The following is a 19,824-nucleotide window of genomic DNA, read 5'->3' as shown; positions in this document are numbered from 1 at the left end:
TCAAGGAGATAGACAGCCTCTCTACTTTTAAGAAAAATGTGGTCAGGGAAGCACACTCACTGTCGATCGACACATTTATAAGGTTTTTATGTGTGTGTGTTTGTTTGTGTGTGTGTGGTCAGTTGTCACCGGTGTGGCTTGCCTCACAGTTCTTTATCAGGTCTTATCACCTCTGCAGACCTCACCACCTGCAAAGCATGTGTGGCCCATTGATGAGTCTCCTTTTCTGTTGTCAATTGTTTATCTCTAATCTGTGTTTTTCATATTTATTGACGCTGTAAGACTGTAAAGGTGCAATAAGTGAGTCATAATGTAGCCTGAACGTGCTGCCTATCATTACTGAACTTAGCCAGTCAATCAAGCAGTGCAGAATGTTGCCAGCTAATTAAGATAAGGGAACGTGTATATAATAAACTGTTTCCATTCAAAGTGGCCAGCAGCACGGCTTGCATGCTGCTAGCATGTTTTTAATCAGAGGATTGTCTATTAAAACATTGCTGACCTGTTGGCACCTATGTGTGACTGTGGTGTGTCTGTGTGTGTGTGTGTGGCATACTTACGCAGAATGTGTTTTTTCCATGCCGTCGGCTGCCTGCGACACACCCTTTCCACAGTCCAGCACATCCTCTGCATGTGTGTGATCCCATGTTAGCAGCTGGTGGGCTCTATAAATAGCCTGGCCTGAGATGTCTCTGGAAAACCAAAGGAAACAAACACCTTGTGAAACCTTTAAAAATGTAAATACTTGTTCTTGCGTTATTTCTTGGCCAAAAGGTCATAATGAACGCAGAATTGTCACACTGTGCCGATTACGATTGGCTATCCGTCAGTGCATGGCCAATGTGAGATTTGCCTTACAAATTCTATTATATTTTCTGTCATGGTCCATCACTTTTAGACCCAGTGCCAGGCTCCCACAGCGCTCTTTGGTGTTACTGCTCATATGCCGCTCACACTAAGAAGCTAACAAATTGTAAAGATCTACCTGTTTTACCATAAGGGAAAACAATAAAATATTGTGTCTATACCTATTATGTATGCTTAGGCAATTATTTGATGATGCAGCTAGGCCTCTCTGGTATAATGTCTTTACTTGGCACTGGAAGTGTACAAAATCATCAAGCAATCAAAGTCGAAAATCAGTTCCTAAAAGATAACTTTATATATTCTCTATATTTTATTGCATCTGTGCAGGATATGTGTATTCAAGCATACCAGGTGATGGATTTCTTGCAGCAAGTGAGATAACATTGTCTTCCCAGAGACACACTGAGAGGCAGGTGCTGAAAACTTTAGAGAAATAAACACACTGGCTAGCAGCTACTCTAGCAGCTAGTCTGTTAGTGCTGTGCTGAATGAGCACTTCCATTCCAGCACATTACAGCAGTCTGATAAAGAGCAGCTGCTGTGTAATTTCACTGCCCTGCAGAGTGACGTTAATGTGTGTCTACACTTGTGTGTTTGTTTTGTTTTATCCGTGCCGCCGATGATTCCCTTACAATCCCTGGAGCCCCAATCTAGCAGTTACTCGGTTGCTTTGAAGTAGCCGACCCCCATGTTGCTTCCTATTGTGAGTTATTCGTCCGTGTGCGGTTGGAAATGACCTCCAGTCTGGTTAGCAGGCATCCAGAACTCGCTTGTTCGCACCCCACTCTGACTGACTTTGCATCTTCATGTATGTGAGAATAGTTTAAGTGCCTGAGAAGTGATCTCATGCAAGCCTGAGAGTGACAGGGCACCTGTGGTCGGACCTCACCGTGAACCCGAAAACACATATGACACACTCATGTGCTCAGTATGGACTAGCAAAGCTGTGCAATGCGACCCATCTCCCTTCGAAGCTTCAACAGTATTATCCCCCACCACCAAATTTCATCTGGCCCCACCACCTGTTGCCTGCTGTATTTCACTCAGGCCTAGATTCTTCTGTTTCCCTTCATAAGCAACAGAGCTTACAGCTCTGCAAGAAGTAGGCATGACCCTGGGGGCGGCAATCCTAGACTAATCTAATTACTCCGAGTCAAGGCTTGAATAAGATTGAGTCTACACTAACTTGAAATTTCTTAACTCAATCTAGCAGAAAAAGTGTTACACAGTAAACAAGTCAAGCTGTCAAGCAGTAGTGCAGATTTGGGATTGGGTCCAGAAAATGTGGCTTAAAGGTACTCCATGTAGCTGAGACATACTTAATAGTGGCTCCCAGGCACAATAACCTGAGAAATTACAAATTATTCATTTTGCTTTTGAAAAAAGTTTTGTGAACTTCTCATTGAAGAACTATTAAAAGTTCCTGAAGGGCAGAGTTTTTAGCTGCGCATTAATTAGCTGGCTAACTATTGCTAATAAAATTAGCCATGGATGACTGTCATTTTATCTGATGAAAAAAATACAATGCCTGTTTTCATCCCGCCCCACGGTTTATAAACTTGTACCAGAATGTAAGTGGAATGTAAATCTGTTGTTTACTCTTTGAGAAACATTACGAATTCATATGATGATGGCTAATTAGCAAGCTAACTATTGCTAATAAAATTAGCCATGGATGACTGTCACTTTATCTGATGAAAAAAATACAATGCCTGTTTTCATCCTGCCCCACGGTTTATAAACTTGTATCAGAATGTAAGTGGAATGTAAATCTGCTGTTTACTCTTTGAGAAACATTACAAATTCATATGATGATGGCTAATTAGCAAGCTAACTATTGCGAAAAAAGGCTTGATAGCAATGTTCCCTCTAATTTTTCATGTGTCTGAGCGAACGCACAAACTCCCTGAGCAGTCCCTTGGACCACTGTGAGCAACAGCAGACGTGTGCACTGTGGTCACGCCAGCGTTGAATCCATCCAAGTTACATGGTTCATTAAAATATTCAAATCACAGCATTTACATTTATGTTAGACTACTTTTAATTAAGTACTTTAGCCCACTTACAATGAAAATTTAAAAAAAAATTCGTGACCTGTGTAGTATGTTAGCACTATTGGAAGTAATAAATAAATAGGATAAATAAAGAAAATAAAAACCCGATTTTGTCCTCCGCTATCCAAAATCAGAGTAATTCAGTTTTTAAAATTAAATAAATACATTTTCAAAGAATCTCTTGGAATTTTTTATTTTCAAATACAAGTTGTTAGATGAGTTTTTGGACTTCCTGAAGATAGTCTGAGATAAACACAGACTGGAATTGGCAGAGATAACAGATGTGATTCCTCCTGACTTTTCTTGACATGAAGGGTGAAGAGACAGGAGAGAAAGGAGAGAAGAGATGTGAAGTTATTCAGGAGGTGAAATTATTTCTGTGTTAAAGTCTACATACAATGACATGTAAAGGAGTTTTTCTTTTCTAATGTAGCCAAGTGCTTGCTCCTAGTGTGCCGTCTAATTTTTGAGGTTTTCTCTCGGTAATTGTCGGGTCCTTACCTTATAATATAAAGCACTTTGTGGTGACTTATGTTGAGATTTGGAACTATATTAAAAAAAATATTGAATTGAATGTTTTGGCTTACAACTTTTTGTTCTGACCTTCTTCTGTTTTGATAATAAGTTTTGGTATTGTGTCTCATGTTTGTGAGCCAAGATCAGTGTGAGCCTTAAGTTTAACCATGTAAACTGTGGTTGGGTTCCTTTTGCAGTTGTCTGTAAATTTGCTTGTATGAGTTCACTTCATTGCTTGTTATATCCGAGGGCTCTTTATTCCAAAAAGATACATTGTTTTCTCTGAACTTTTTACCTTGTTAGACTTTTACTGTAATCTGGAGCTTTCTGTAAGTAAAGGCAAAATATCTGCCTTCTCTTTTTTTCCAGATGGTCTCCATCGTGTTGTTGCCCTCTGCACACTGCGGGTCACTATCATCACTGATGACATGCTGACAAACAGCATCACGGTTCGTCTGGAGAACATGTCCCAGGAGCGTTTTCTATCTCCCCTGCTCAGCCTCTTTCTTGAGGGAGTGGCGGATGTACTCTCCACCAAGCGGGAAGCAGTGTTTGTGTTCAACATCCAAAACGACACCGACGTCCAAGGCTCCATCCTCAACGTAACCTTTTCGGCGCTGCAGCCCGGAGGGGCTCCTGGTAAAGGCATGTTCTTCCCATCTGAGGAGCTGCAGGAGCAGATCTACCTCCACAGGACTCGACTCAGGCTCATATCCACTCAAGAGGTAATGCACAGTCCTGAGGTCAAAAACATCAGAAGCATTAGTAGAAGAAATAAATGTAGCTAAAATTCCTTCTTCCATTCAGGTGTTGCCGTTTGATGATAACATCTGCCTACGGGAGCCCTGCGAGAACTATATGAAGTGTGTATCAGTGCTGAAGTTTGACAGCTCCCCTCCCTTCATCACCTCTGACACGGTTCTGTTTCGACCTATCCACCCCATCAACGGGCTGCGCTGCCGCTGCCCGGTCGGTTTCACCGGAGAATACTGTGAGACCGAGATCGACCTCTGCTATTCAGGGCCCTGCAAGAACAACGGGAGGTGTCGGAGCAGAGAGGGCGGATATACCTGCGAGTGCCTGGAGGACTTCACAGGTGAGTTAAAAAGAAATAAATAAACAAAGAAGAAGGTATTGAGTGATTCAAATCTGTCAATCAGCTTGCCTTTTTTTACCTAAACTATGTTGTGTGTATCCCTGATTACACATATACAACAATACCATATGAAAAGTCTATTATAAGCATAGAGCTCATTTTGTTTGTGATAACAGTTTAAATAACCTGTGCAAAGCTGCTAAACCGCACAGACGGGTTGTAAAAGGTCTCATAGCCCATTGTTGTAGCTTGAGGTTGACCCCAGTACAGAAAGGACATGCTTTGTAGTACCGCAGGTAAAGCCACCTGCTTCCACACATGCATACAGTACACGAAATTTATTGCTGGAAAGGGGTGTACACAATCCTCACTACACCAGTCAGACCAGCTCTGAAATAACATTTCACCTGTTTTCCAAAACCACAGTAGCTTTAACCCTTTAAGACCTACCATAGAACCAAGTCCGCCAGAGCTTATATTATATTTTTACATGTTGTAGTGCCATTTTTGGGAGCATTTCAAGCTGATATACATCAATACAACCATTATAGCCCAAATTTTAATAATATGTATGCATTAAGTGCATAGTAATTACATAAATTGCAAAAAAGTGCAATAAACTACAAAAAAGTTGAAAATCGTTTTTGTTTTTTTAACATATATTTCTAGTTAGAGAAATTTAAGAGGCTTATCCCTCAAAACTGTAAATACAAAAAAGTTGCACAAAATAGTTTCCCACCACAGGAAATTTATTTTGAGTGTCTTCATAGTTTTATTTTTGAAATACACCAATTTTTATATACTGCAGGAAAAATGAAAATAAATATTATAGTGCAAATTTGCAAAAAAAACAGCATATGCATCAAAATAAACTATTTCCAGCAGTGCAATTTTAGTCCTAAGCATCCCAGAAACGACACAGAAAGTCATAAAGTCAAACATAACTTTTAAAAACACCAGTATAGCCTTACAAGGCCCTGATGGTAAAAACTACAGTTCCGCAAAATGACGTCACGTCCGGTATCAGGCAGGTCATGGCGGACATGCAATAGTTCGCGCTGATGGACGCAGGAAGTGTTACGAACAGCTGCTCGGATCGGCAAAGCGTGTTTCTGGAATATTATGTTTTTGTTGCTGCAAGTGCTTTTATGCAATTTTTGCAAAGCCATATGTGGAAGGAAACCGTGACCGAGGACAAGCTGATGGCATAAGATGTTTTCATCTTATTGTTTCATATGCAAAAAAAATATAGCGCTAGCTTACGTGGCTGCAGTGCTACCTGGATTTAAAAATAGTTACGCAAAACGGAGCGTGCCCGCTCTGACCAGCTTTAAAGGGTTAATTTCTTTTGACGAGTAAACGGTACTGGCAAGTAAACAAATTGCCTGTTAATCCTCATATATCAGTGAGTCACACACCAAGACTCAACAGATCAGTACAATTAAAAGCTGCTCCTGTCAATATTTTTCTATTAACAATGTGAAAGTTATAATTACAAAAGGAATGACTTGTAGGGACAAATCCAGAGAATTATAACTAATCTCTGTAATCCAGCTTGGCACTGCAGAGCATCTCAGCGTGTTTATGCTCATCTTTATTTTGTTTTTCTAACCTGTAACTTATGTAGCGTATTTATTTACACAAACTCCGTGCGGTAAACACCGAATAACTTTACAAAGATGTAAATATAAGCTAAAATGCGCACATACAGTGAAATGTAAAAGAAATGTGAGACTAAAAGGTGTAAGTGTTCTTCTGAATTAAGACACAAGTGTAATTGACTTCAGGTCAGAGGGCAGCTTGTTCCAAAGAATAACACCGCAGTAACTGAAAGCACCATCAACACACTTGATAACCTGAGAGGTTGCGCTGGATTATAGACACTGAGAAAGTCCACAGTGTGTTGGGGGATCAGATCATTGAGTTTTTGAACCAGTAGAAGGATTTTAAAGGTTATTCTGTATTGAACTGGGAGCCAGAGAAGTGACTTCAGCACTGGGGTAATATGGTCAAATTAGCACGTTCATGTAAGGAGTCTGGCTGCTGCTTCATTCTGAATGAGTCTGAATGAGAAGTCATCCTACTAATGATCTTGGTAATCCTGCAAAAAGAGTGCTAGAGTAGTGTATCCTGCTGGATTGCATGGAGTCAGTTTCAGAAGAGAATTTTCTAACGTTTTATATTTCTTTGAAAGTGGTACAAAGCAGTTCTGGTGACATTATTAACATGGTTATCAAAGCTGAGATATAATAAAATAAAACCATGGTTCTTGACTTACTCACTCAGAGAAAAGGAAGATAAACATGAATACATTTTCTGTCTCTGACTTTTTGAGCCTACAGCAACTCGTCTCTGTTCAGTAAGAAGTCTTGAGACTTCCAGCAGTTGATGTCATCATTGAACCTTGTTAGTTTGTGAACAGAAATGAGATTATTAGAGGAAAATGACAAGTACAACTGTGTGTCATCTTTGTGTGAATGGTGGTAATGGGTATTGTTTATCATATTACCAAGCAAGAGCATACAAAGGTTAAAGAATAAAGGACCAAGGACGGATCCTTGAGGAACCCCCGAATGAATTTTCGTTCCTCTAGATCAAAACCCATTAACTGAAACAGAAAAACTTCTACCCTTAAGGTATGATGGAATTTTATCCTGTCTTCCTTCTCTCACCCCAACCGGTCGCAGCAGATGGCCGCCCCTCCCTGAGCCTGGTTCTGCCGGAGGTTTCTTCCTGTTAAAAGGGAGTTTTTCCTTCCCACTGTCGCCAAAGTGCTTGCTCATAGGGGATCATATGATTGTTGGGTTTTTCTCTGTATCTATGAAGCGCCTTGAGTCGACTTTTGTTGTGATTTGGCGCTATATAAATAAAATTGAATTGAATTGAATTGAATTGAAAAACATGACATGAAAAACTGAATCATGAAGTCTAAAAAGAATCAAGCATATCAAACGATCAGCTGCACATTTTCCACAAGAGGTCTGAAATAAAAGGAAAAACTACTTCAGGTAAACGTTAAGCTCTGTTTGCTAAAAACAAAGTAACCACTGCAGGATCTTAGCTTTGAGACGCATTTAGTTGTTTAGCAGTACACTAGCAAAACACAGCAAGCTGCCTGCTAACTTCAAACATGGACGTAAACAGTGCAGAGCTAAATATTCCAAATACTGAGATTACAAGTGTTTTGCAAGTGTTAAAGTAACTCAGTACTCAGTTAGTTGATGAGCTATGGGAAAGTTCGGAACCTTTCATCATTCACATTCAAGCACTTTGCAAAATATTTCCGAATATCAGTGATCTTCCTCCCATACTTCCCCCTTGTACATCTGATACCTGACTGTCTCCACTCTTCTCTCCCTAATAGAGCCTAAACGGGCTCTGACAGCCTCCTGCTTCCCACCCCTCTGTGTCTCCCGACGCTCTGCCCCCCCTCTCTTTCTCATCCTCCATCTTATCTCAAGTAATTACCTGATTATATCTGACTTTGTCACTCATACTGCTTCTCGCCTTCTCCTCCTTGTGCCCATGTCCATCTTCTCCACCCACCCATCATATTTCCTTTACCTACATCTCGGTGTCCCCTCTTTGAAGGTCACAGTTCAACTCCTGATACTCAAGGGCCATCAGGGACAATTATGGGGCTGATGACAAGGGGAAGGCCTGTTTTGTCCTCTTCAGGTTTCCTGCATTACAGGGAAACAGATCCTTATAATTCCCCCTAGGAAAAAAGGATTATGCTGAGGAGAGAAGGGCCATTACCTGGTTCCAAGCTGTGCAGTTTTGGGGGTCTGTGTGGGCCCTGGAAGAGTAGAGCTTGTCTAGACAGCAGATTGACACAAAACGCAGCATGGGACGCGGTGGCACCTATCACAAATATTATTACAGTCGGAAAGAGGCCTGCTGGCGTATTTACGTAGGAATTTTAACTGAGCAGAGCCAGGACGCTGGGGCCAGTTGGCTGATTTTGGAAAAGCTAAAGCCACATGGTCATTTAGAGGAATTTTCCCTTCCCGGACTTGTTGCGAAATTAAATTAGATAATGTAATATATCATGTATTTGATACCACCATGCAGTTTCAGTTAAGCAGTTAGCATGTGAAGGAGAAGTTGATGAGGGTAGCGATAACCTCATGACCAATGGGTAGTCAAGTAAGTCTGACCAGGCCTTAAGGAGCTCTGAACAGGAAGCCAAGCAAAGCAGCCACAGATGGATGAAAAGGGTTGAGGCTACAGGTTTAACATGTTCGCTGATACTGCTAGCCAAGAAATAAAACAATAAAGATGTAAAAAAGGGAAGATTAATCCACTCCATAACATGCCCCGTACCCCAAAAACCACAGCGTATTTATGATGTAAGATGGGGAATTATTGTTTGCTTTTCTGCAAAATTAACATGAAATCACAAACTGCTAATGAGGTACTTAAATTTAGTAAATTTAGTATAGTTGTTTTCTTATTTCCTGTAAAAACCAAAGGTGGTTTCTAGTGTACCTACCTTTAAGTAGCCTTAAGTGCCTAACTTTGCAGCTAAATAAATAAATTATATCAAAATTCTGTTTAATTGCAGGGGTTTTATGCCTTTAGTTGCGGGCATATCGGAAAATGTTGCCAAAGTGACTTAACCTAAGGTTTATTATCAGGATGGTAAAAACAAACAGGAATGCACTCATCCAAAAGTGGATTTCTTTTGTCTTAACCCCAACCTTGATTCACTATAAGAGCTATTTAACTGATCAGCTGTTATCTGATCGTTGTTCGGTTTACAAGTTTAAAAGTGCAGTTAAATATAAGTTTAGCCATGCACTGAGCTTAGTGAAGGAAAGCCAGCAGTCTTATCCCTGTCAGCTTGCTTTCTTTTTGCAGTCTTTGTCCCTCCATCGTGACTCTTTTTCCAAACTCTCTCTTCTCTCCAAACATGGCCAAATTACCTTCTGGCTAAGAAGCGTGCTACTCAGAAAAGACCAGTAAACAAGGTTTTGTCAGTGTTATTAACTGTTTGGAGGGAGGCGTGCCTTTCCTGAACTGATGTTTTTGGAGGGACTTTAACAACAGAAAGTTAATGGCATGTTTAACGTGTGCGTGTTAGTTGAATAAATGTGCTTTGCTGATAATCAAAGGCATCTTGTTTGAACAACTGGATTCTGTTAAGGCTGAGTGAGGTCTGTATTTCAGTCAACTGTGGAAGGTACGCTTCACATAAAAGATAACATAGTGATAACAAATTGATGAGACAATCAGATGACATTTATTATCATTGCTACATTGCATTTGGGGGTGGGGGTGGGGGTGGACCAAGCACCAGCAAGAATGGGAAATTAAAAAAAAATCTCAAGCAAGCTTTAGTTCAAAATTTTTCATTTTGCATCTTTTGCTGACACAAGAGCTTTCATAATATATTGTTTAATTTTTAGTTATGCATTTCATAGTAATGCACTGAGGAAGTCAACAATTTGCATCCATGATGTCATTAAAATGTCAACATAGTGTTGGGGCCAGTGCCATCCCAGAACCCCCATTAGCTCCGCCCCTGGTACTGCTGCAGCTGAGCAACACAGGCCTTATCAATTAACAGCAAAATGTTTCTCACAGTAAAAAGATACAATAAACGAATCAGATGCAGAACAGCTCTGTGTAACTTGGTCCCTCTTTTTCTTGCAGGCGAGCACTGTGAGATTAATGCATCATCCGACCGCTGTGTACCAGGTGTGTGCAAGAATGGTGGTACGTGCATCAACCGGCTTGCAGGTGGTTTCATGTGCGAGTGTCCACCCGGGGAGTATGAGAAGCCCTACTGTGAGATGACCACCCGCAGCTTTCCTGGACAGTCCTTCATCACCTTCAGAGGCCTGCGGCAAAGGTTCCACTTCACCGTCTCCTTCATGTAAGTTTGGTATCTTTTGTGTCTACCTCTTTGCTTACTAATCACCACTACACCTGTCAAGATTACAGTTCTTTTATGGCACACATACAGTTTATTATGTGAGCATGGTTGCCAACTCTCACATCTGGCATATAAAACACACTTTTACAGTCTCACGCTCTAGTGCTGCACAAAGAGACCTCATGATAAGAGGAAGCCTAAAAGTCCACACCTTTATGAAAAAACAAACAAACAAACAAAGGGTTTGTCATGTGCGCAGAAAAGTTTGTTTAACCAAAGTGAGTGTTTCACCTTTTAGCACCAAAAGTGGTCCAAAAATATCAGATCAGAGTGGGAGGTAAGGACATTTTCTTTGCTTAAGCTGGTGATTTCTATGACATCAAATTATATGTGTGTGTATATATATATATATATATATATATATATATATGGGATATATACAGGGGTGCACATAAGTGGTCCGCAGGTGCGCATGCGCTGTCAAAATAAATAACGTGCACCACATAAAGAGTTGTCAGCTAGAGTGGGATTTTCACAGCATATTCTGCACCACATCTCTGTGCGTTCATCATTTGTTTGAAGCCAGCTCACCTCCTGCAACCACTTTTCCGAGAATACACGCTTCTTTTGCAGTTCGGACTCCTTCTGACATTTCTTTGGAGGTGGAGGAAAACCAAAGTAATTGCTTAAAGGAGCTTCTTTGACATCTTTAAGAGTTCTAAACAAATGTCTGTCCTCCTCCAGAAAATCTTATGTTCGCAAACGTGCGTTGCAACTTCTTATCTGGTGCGCGTTTTTTATTTTGAAATGCGCACCTGCGAACCACTTATGTGCACCCCTGGATATATAAAATGAATACATTCAATAGTCTTAGCCTCATGTTTTCCTCTTCTGACACTCACAGTAAAATGCTACAGTACACACAATTAAACTCCCCTTCCATCTATCACTACATGGCCAATTTAACTTCAGTATTTACACTGAAACAACTTCAAAATACAACAGCAATAAATGCTGTCAGTATAAAAAGGGAATTAATAAATATTCCACTGTGGTAGATTCACAAAAATAGTCATTATTCAGAGATGCCCTTCTTAGCAGCTCTTGGTAAATGTAGGATGCCACAGACAGCAACCCCAGTGTACACCTGCAGTTCAGCAAGTTCGTGCCTTTGCCTTTAATTTCTCCTTTACTTAGTAAGTGGTAGTTTTCACTCTTAAACAGCAGTAGTAAAATGATGGGATAATGAAGTTAAATCAAATGGGATCATATTGTGGGAATAAAACAAATAATCAAAAAATGACACCCTGTGTATAATGAAGTATTGAATCCCAATGCACACAGTGTTTACCCCAAACAGCTCTGGCAGGTAGCCTAATGTGTAGAAACACATTATTTTAATTAATCTAAATTATCATTCCAAATAAAAATAAAAACCCTAGTGATGATTTTATTAAATATATAGTAAAAAAGAATAGTATAGTAAAAAGAAAATTTTAGCAGCTTTAGTTTGATAGCTAAGCGCATTAATGTTAGCAAAGTATCACAGTTTTACGCTCGCCTTACTTTTTGTTGCTTCCAGCTAACTCTGATCAGAGCAGCTGTAAAGCCAATAGATGCACAATGATTTATACATGATAAACTAATATGACTTCAGCTAAATCCCTGATAATAGCTAGTTAGTTGGACATGCTAATGATTGCAGCTGAGAATAACTATGGAAAAATACATTTTTCCGAATGGTTTCAGAATTCAGTGTCACTATTTAAAATTCAGCCACCTGTGAGCATTTGTGCATGTCATAAGCAGCAATTTAAACACAGTGGAAGTCAGCTATCTAAAGTGTGTCAGCTGGGACGTGCTGAGACATGCATGCACTTTCCCATTGTGTCTCACCTCCTTGAATACGTACATAGAGATGCACATTCAGGAACAACCAAGGTATAATTCACACAGTACATCTGAACATGAAAATTTCTGATTTGTGCCTTTCACACTTTTTAAAACAAAGTGGAACCGCCAGAGGAAAAACAGTCGTACTGTAAATATTACAAAAAGAAGTACTTTAACTCATTTTAGTAATAGGTGAGATGATTTTGTAAATCTGTGGACAGAGTGACGGTGAGAAAGGTTGCCAGTGAGGTGAAAACAGGAAAGGCTGTGTGATTTGTTTCCTAGATTCCCTTATCAGTGTTTGGCTTCAGCCATCCTGACTTCCTGCCCTCCTGGGCTCACTGGCATCTGCCGGCTGACTCCACTGCCCTCACCTTACACTCCAAACACACAGACAAACACACACACATCTGAACTTTGAACCCCGTAGAACACACACACAAGTAGGTGCTGGCTCATTTGCCAGGTCTTTTGTGTCGTTTTCACATGTAGACACAGTCATGCACCGTCTACTTCAGAAGCGCCGTTTCCTCTGTGCTTTACACATCCTTCCTTTCTTTTCCAAGTGACTTTTCCTCAAGAACGCCTCGGCTCTTTTCGTCATAAAACTTTCTGCAAGGTTCTCGACCTTTCAGTCCCGCACTGTTTGGGTTGGAGAGGCGTTAAAAAATGTGATGTGAAACACGAGCACACCGTAAAGAAAAACGGCTGTAATTCACGCAGCCCTTTCTATGACACATGTATGAAAATTCCTTTTATCAAAGTTAATCATCTTTACAAAAATTTTTTCAGGTTTGCTACCAGGGAAAGAAACGCCCTGCTCCTCTACAACGGCAGGTTCAACGAGAAACATGACTTCATCGCCCTGGAGATCATCGGTGAACAGATTCAGCTCACCTTCTCTGGAGGTTAGGCCCTGTAATGCGTGATCGTCTGCTTTTGTGTGTGCGACTGATGCGTATCAGTTCTCGGCTGCATTATAAGCAGATTAATTCGGCGTAAGTGCGCGTTATCTAAAGTGACTTTTACAGAGACATAGGTACATAATTCTTATCTATCTCCACTTTCTTTTGACAATTGCGTGTTAGTGCACACACAAATTATCCAAATATAGTAGAATCAAACATGATGCTTTAAAGGATAGGAGCGTTTTATTTTGAAAGGACTGATTAATGGTGACACCTAACCAGTGTTGGGAAGGTTACTTTAAAAATGTATCCCATTACAGAATACAGAATACATGCCCCAAAATGTATTCTGTAACATATTCCGTTACGTTACTCAATGAGAGTAACGTATTCTGAATACTTTGGATTACTTAATATATTATCATGCTGTTTACAACTACGTGAATGTACTATTGCTGTGATTTATTACTGTTACTGAAGGTCCGCGGCTCCGAACCGTAGTAAAGGGACCTCTGGCTAATACGGTGGGTTCTGTGTCGGCTCGTAGCCGAAAACTAGCTTTACTTTGTTGTCTGAGTCAACTTTGCTAGCGAGAGACAGAGAGAGGCGTTGAAAGGCTGCTCCAACGGAACTTATTGTTTTTGGAGGAAAACACGAACACGGTGTACAGTCGAGTCTTAATAGCTTACTTACAACTGGGCTCGTCAGGCTCTCTTCTTGGCTGCAGTGGTTATTATTATATTTACATGCTTCCAGCTCCCGTTTTTGCTCGATGACAGCTCGTACTTTTCCTTTTTCTCCCTCCCTCGCTCACAGACACATAACGTGTATGGCAGTCCATTCTCCCTGCAGCACGGACTACACTGCCTATGATGCTACATTCTTTAGAGCTATACCGGTAGCATTCTGCCTATTAGCTTAGCACAACAACAACAAAAAGGCCTCTCTCACCCAGGAAACACGCAGAGAGAGAGCGTCACCCTGTAACCATGGCAACCGTAACGCTGCCGCCTGGAACAACAGAACGTAGCTGTCAAACAAAACCCAAACAGTCCTGACCCGCCACAATATGAAACAGGGAAGTACCGCCGTGTAATCCATTTATTTCAACAAAGTAACTGTATTCTAAATACCACCTTTTTAAACGGTAACTGTAACGGAATACAGTTACTCATATTTTGTATTTTAAATACGTAACGGCGGTACATGTATTCCGTTACTCCCCAACACTGCACCTTTTTTTTTTTTTTTTTGCCTGTCCCGTTTGGCTCTTTTGCCATCAGAATTTGTCTAAAGGCAAAGAAAGATGCCCAACGGATTTACTTTACCAAACTGACCATCCCAGCTTTGCCGTAATGGTCCATTTGATTCACCTTTTATTGTTTATTTTATTTTAACTTGCTGAATACGGGACAGACACTGCACCTAACTGGCCAAAAAACACCACCACAAAATCCACGATGACTAAGGTCCATAAGCAGCACGACAGTGGCAACTTACTTGTTTTAAACGTTTTTGAAAGATCAATTCGTAAAAACATTAGCGCATTTAAACTCATTCAAGTGTGCTCACACACCCAGCATCATTGTTACAACTGGTAACTGTTGAATGCAGATCAAACACACGTTCTCCGAGCTGAGTCTACTTTCCCATGGTCGCGTACAGGGAGGGATCCAGTTCAGTTTGATTATTTTGGGTGAAGCCTGTTCGGGAGAGAAGCCAAGTCCTTGCGCCCTGCTTCAAAACTGACATATATCTAAACGTTCAACGGATGAATTATCAAATTAAATCTTTTGAATTATGAGTCACGTTTAATGAGAGGAGGGAAGCTCTCAGGATTATTTGCAGTAATTTTCTTTCTGTGCTTTTCATTGGCGAAGTAGGACATCAGTTATTCGTGTTTGCTCCTTATCTTTCAATACAAAGACTCGCACACACACACTCAAGTCCTTAATGTTGCCGCGCTGTTTACCGATTTCCCAGAGCAGGGCATGTGTGCCCCGGCTGCTCCTGCCCTTGACAAACAGGGTGAACCCTCTGCAAATCTGGTGCCGTTGTGCACTACAGTCTTCACACTGAGAATCACTGATGCTGCAGACTAATGCGTGCTGATTTATGATCTGTGTGGTGTGCGTGCATGTCAAGATAAGACGCAGTTAATGTTTATTAGTAACTTATCAATAGCCAGTGGTTTATGTTTTAAAAATTGAAGTGATCCATGTATCGTGTTACAACGAGCTAAACTTTTTAACCTTTAAAAGAAAGAGAGTACAGCCTTAGTATAAATAAAAGATCCTCAGGGGGGTTTCCTCCTTCCTTTTCTGCTAATGTTTGCAAGCAGCTCTGCTTTGCAAATTTTAGCAAGCAGTTTGACACTGATTGACAATTTGATTTGATTATTTTAAGCCCTTGTGTACAAATCGAGAAGTAGCATGCCTGTGTAGTCGTGCACAAATCAAGTTGCAGAATTAACTAATAGCAATTTGTTTCTCAGGTGAGACAAAGACCACAGTGGCTCCCTACGTCCTTGGTGGAGTCAGTGACGGTCAGTGGCACTCAGTCCAGCTCCATTACTACAACAAGGTAAGAAATGCAAGCAGTCAGGTCGCTTCCATGTTTTCTTCCCTCCTCTTCCAGAAAACTTTTCCCATTCTCACCACTAAAACAAAGGATCCTGGCTCAGAGTTGGGAGAGAAGAGTTTGTGCTTGAATTTGATTTTTTTTTCCTGTTTTGATGTGCGATCATAATACTGGGGTGATAGTGTGTTTAGCCAGGGTTGAGGGTTAGTGAGTTCAGGAATTGTGTTGTGGGAGTGAAGAGGATTTCTTTGATGTTGACCGGTGATTTGTGAGATTATCTAAAAGTGTAGTTAGGTCGTTCTCCTGTGTTTCAGTCCTAAACTCTGAATTATAGCCTGGCTTCAAGTGTTAAAGTTCACTAAAGTGAATGTAGCATGTCTGTCTTAGTTAAGCGTGAATGACCTTCATATGCAGCCCAAGCATATTTCCATAATGCCACAGTCTAGAGGTATTCCTAACCACCAACATCCGTGGGAATTATTAGTTTGTTTCACTCACAGCTCAAAGTGATTTCCTAAAATGTTCCCACGATGGTCCTGTTTACTAAATGAGAAAAAAACCCAACTTTGATTATTTCGCAGTGTAGCTTGAGTATCCTCTTCAGCTGCAATATTATATTAAAAGGGTTTACGTTGCAGTCAGTTCCTGGTGTTATTTGACAAACTTCCACCCTGCAGGCGTTGTTCTTATAATATTAAGCCAGACGAGAAATAAGAGAACGCTCTGTTTCTGAGGATGAACAAGCTTTTGTGTCGTGTTTGGTTGCTGTAAAATTGAACGTTTGATAACTGCATTTAACGTTTGCTGTCAAAACAGAGTACTCGTCAACCCAGTGTATGAAAGTTGAAACAGCATTAAATGCACCATCTTCTAGGGGTGGGGGAAAAAATGGATACTGTGTAGTATGGTGATATTTTGTTTGCTAATAATGTATCGATACAGGGACAGCAGAAATCGATATTTTGTTACAAAAAAGGTTTTTGTGCTCTGACTTCAGAGCATGTTGATCCTTTTTCTGAGCAAGAATCCTGACATTCCTTCACTGTCCAAATGTGTTTAACTTGTTTTTGGCAGCAATAAACATGACAGTTTACTTATTTTAATTTAAGACATGTTTTATTTGAATTAAGTGTAAAACTTTTTTATTTAATGTAAAATTATATTTTGTTTTAATTTACTTTCAAATTCTTCAGTTGCTGAAGGGGCTGCATAGTTTTCATAAACTGCATAGTTCAGAATAGCTATAATTGTACCAGATGGTTGCGTTCAGTTAAGTTGGACTAGACTGTAATACAAACCGTTCAGTTTGTCAACAATAAAACTGAAATGAGAGAAAGACTGAGTGTGAGACTTTGATATTAGAGAAAATGAATATTGATAAAGTTTACCTTTATGTACAGAATCTGAATATCGCAGAATATTTTAAAAAATTGCAATAATACCGTATCGTGCGTTAAGTATTGTGATAATATCGTATCGTGGGATGTATGGTGATTCCCACCTCTATCATCTTCCCGATGCTAATGGATCCCGTCCTCATCAGCATGTGCTGCCTTTACTCTTTGGAAGCTAAGAGGTGTGCTCGTGCTATCCAAAAAATATTGTCCCATCTTTTTCATTCTTTACTTTCGTGATTTCCCTAAATGTACGCGAGGCCGCAAGCTGTAGCATCGCTGACTCTGCGTCCTATTACTGCAGCACCTGGGTCTTGCAACCTGTTAAAGAGAGTACCCCGATTCTTGGCCTGACACTTGCCTACAATGCACAGCGTCTCACATTTCACAGGTTGCTCGCCTTTCTTGTGTCCACGAGCTATAGATCCCCGAGCATGTTTGGTTGCCTTGACAGGGACGTATTCATCAACGCTGATGAATCGGGCTGCCGCACTTTATGTGTTAGCTTCTGGGTTACATCTGTACGTCTATTGTTTGAGGTTGTATGACCTTTTTGTCAACTTCTTGACAGAATAGTGATGCTGTAGAAACAATGGTTCAAACCTGCTTCGGTGCTGCTGCAAGGCTCATCGCTACTACAGGTATTATTTCTGGATACAGTCTGTTGACATGGAAGACTTCTTTGTTTTGTTTGTCCATGGGGTTGTCAGGTATTTGTAAGAACGCCACCCTGGAAACGAGAGATTAATTCCCATGTCTGAACAGATTTCCTGCTTTGTTCCCTTTCTCTGCAGTTTGCTTTTGTTTTGTGTTTTTTATTTAACTCTACTGATCCTATAGGCTTCCTTTTCGATTCCCCAGCATGCAGATACAAGTAGGCAGCACACGAACGCACGCATTTGTAGCCCCAGTATCGTGTGTGAAGGAGGGGGGCGTGTGCGTTCCGCTTCTGTCAGTCTCGATACAGACCAGTGATTTTCAGAGCTGGCGACACATTCCGTTAAATTAGCCCAAGGCCGACTGCAGCGCTGACACCGGGTCAGCTTTTCCTCATGTGCTGAATGATCAGAAGTCAGATTGACTGATGGTAATATAATCCTCCAAGCACTGGCGGGGGGATTAGTGGAAATGAATATGGCAGAAAGCAGTAATGTTCTCACAATAGATTAGGCCTGTTGACATGTGTATGTAGGAACATGATGAAGCCTCACATAGGATCTCTCTGTCTTTGTCTCAAACACACGCAGTGTGTGAGTCAGTCTGCACCAACGGGTTGTGTTGTGGTTGTAGTCCCGTATAAACGCAAGGTTGCCGATGTCCTTTTGCAGTTAAATTGCCATCCTGCAGCAACTAGGTCACTGTTAATAGAAGGATTTTCTGTTTCATGTGGTCTGTGTATCTGAGGTTTTGCTTGGACTCTGAATGAAGTAGATAATGTGAATTTCATTGTATGCAGATGACAACAGATTTAACACAGTCATCTTATCTCAAACAGATTGCATGCGATTGCCATCTCGACCCCATTCAGTCACAAACTGATTGCAGATCAACTCCATCTTATTGCTCTTTTCTTCCCATCTTGATGCACCAATATCTGTTTTAAAGACAGAACTGACTGCAAATGGTCATAGGATTGGTCGCCATCTTCAGGGCAACCAGTTAAAAGCAAACTTTAAAAAAAAAAAAACAACCCAAAACTGACATTTCTCCTTGTATAGAAAGAAAACAAACAACACACGCAAAGTGAAGTCAAAGCTCCCTCAAGCCTGTAATAGCTCGTGATAATGGCTTGCTTTATTTTTAATCACTGGCTTTAAACAAGTTAGCAGTTGTCCCAAGGAGGTGCAACTTAATCCAGGGTTGTTGGCCCCACATACAATCTAATTGTATTGTTTAACGGCCCTAACGGCACGCTCACGCAGTCCTCACACACACCACGGTTTATTGGGTCAAACGATGAGGCGAGTGAAGCTGTGTACGACTTTATGTTTGCCCCCTTTTTTCACATGTCTGTAGCTGTCATCTGAAGAATTAGGGTGCCTCTAATAAAAACTGAAAGTCAAAGGTCAGGGGAGGGTTGGCATGACAACAGACATGGATTTGCAATTGTTGCGGTGATGAGAGTCGACTGGAAAGCTGGGCGTGCATGCGGTTAAGGAGGGGGGGCAGACAAATCGAGAGTGCGCGTGTTTCTGAATGTGTGCTAATGTGTGTACCCCTATTAGAGAATGCCACACAATACCAATGGAAGGATAAAGACATTGTTGAGATTCCATAGAGCAAAGACTCAAGGACAGCCGACTGTGTTAGCAAACTCAAACAGGATGCACAGACGCAAACACAGATAAAGTGTGTTGAAGGGATATTCCTGGAGCAGCTGGAGGTTTTCTCCTGGGTTTTGATGTGTGTTAACTACAGGAAGTGATGCGTCTTGTTGCAGGAAATGATGCAATTTAGGACACTGGGCAGGATATGAGTTGTATCGTGATTGTGTGTCTGCTAGGCCACCTGCATGGAGGTTTTCACTCAACCTCGCAGCAACTACAACCTTAAAGTTAATTTCATGAACTCCGCAGGTACCTCTTTAGTTACTATCAGAGTGTTAACAGTAAATATATGTTTGCTACTTCCCACA

General features: G+C 40.8%; 1 protein-coding gene across 10 annotated transcripts in view; it reads left to right on the top strand.

The window, feature by feature from the left end:
- Positions 1 to 19,824, top strand: part of celsr1a (cadherin EGF LAG seven-pass G-type receptor 1a) — a 117,504-nt gene that overhangs the window by 39,578 nt on the left and 58,102 nt on the right. For all 10 annotated transcript variants that reach the window (XM_085137726.1, XM_085137727.1, XM_085137722.1 and 7 more), the window contains exons 2-6: positions 3,807 to 4,162; positions 4,245 to 4,533; positions 10,192 to 10,414; positions 13,100 to 13,215; positions 15,710 to 15,798. In XM_085137726.1, the coding sequence (XP_084993852.1) occupies positions 3,807 to 4,162; positions 4,245 to 4,533; positions 10,192 to 10,414; positions 13,100 to 13,215; positions 15,710 to 15,798 (1,073 nt within the window). The remainder of the gene's footprint in view (positions 1 to 3,806; positions 4,163 to 4,244; positions 4,534 to 10,191; positions 10,415 to 13,099; positions 13,216 to 15,709; positions 15,799 to 19,824) is intronic.

The sequence above is a fragment of the Neolamprologus multifasciatus genome, chromosome 17 (genome assembly GCF_963576455.1).
Source record: "Neolamprologus multifasciatus chromosome 17, fNeoMul1.2, whole genome shotgun sequence".
Lineage (NCBI taxonomy): Eukaryota > Metazoa > Chordata > Actinopteri > Cichliformes > Cichlidae > Neolamprologus > Neolamprologus multifasciatus.
The sequence above is the reverse complement of the archived record's forward strand: the minus strand, read 5'-3'. Positions and strand labels throughout refer to the sequence as shown.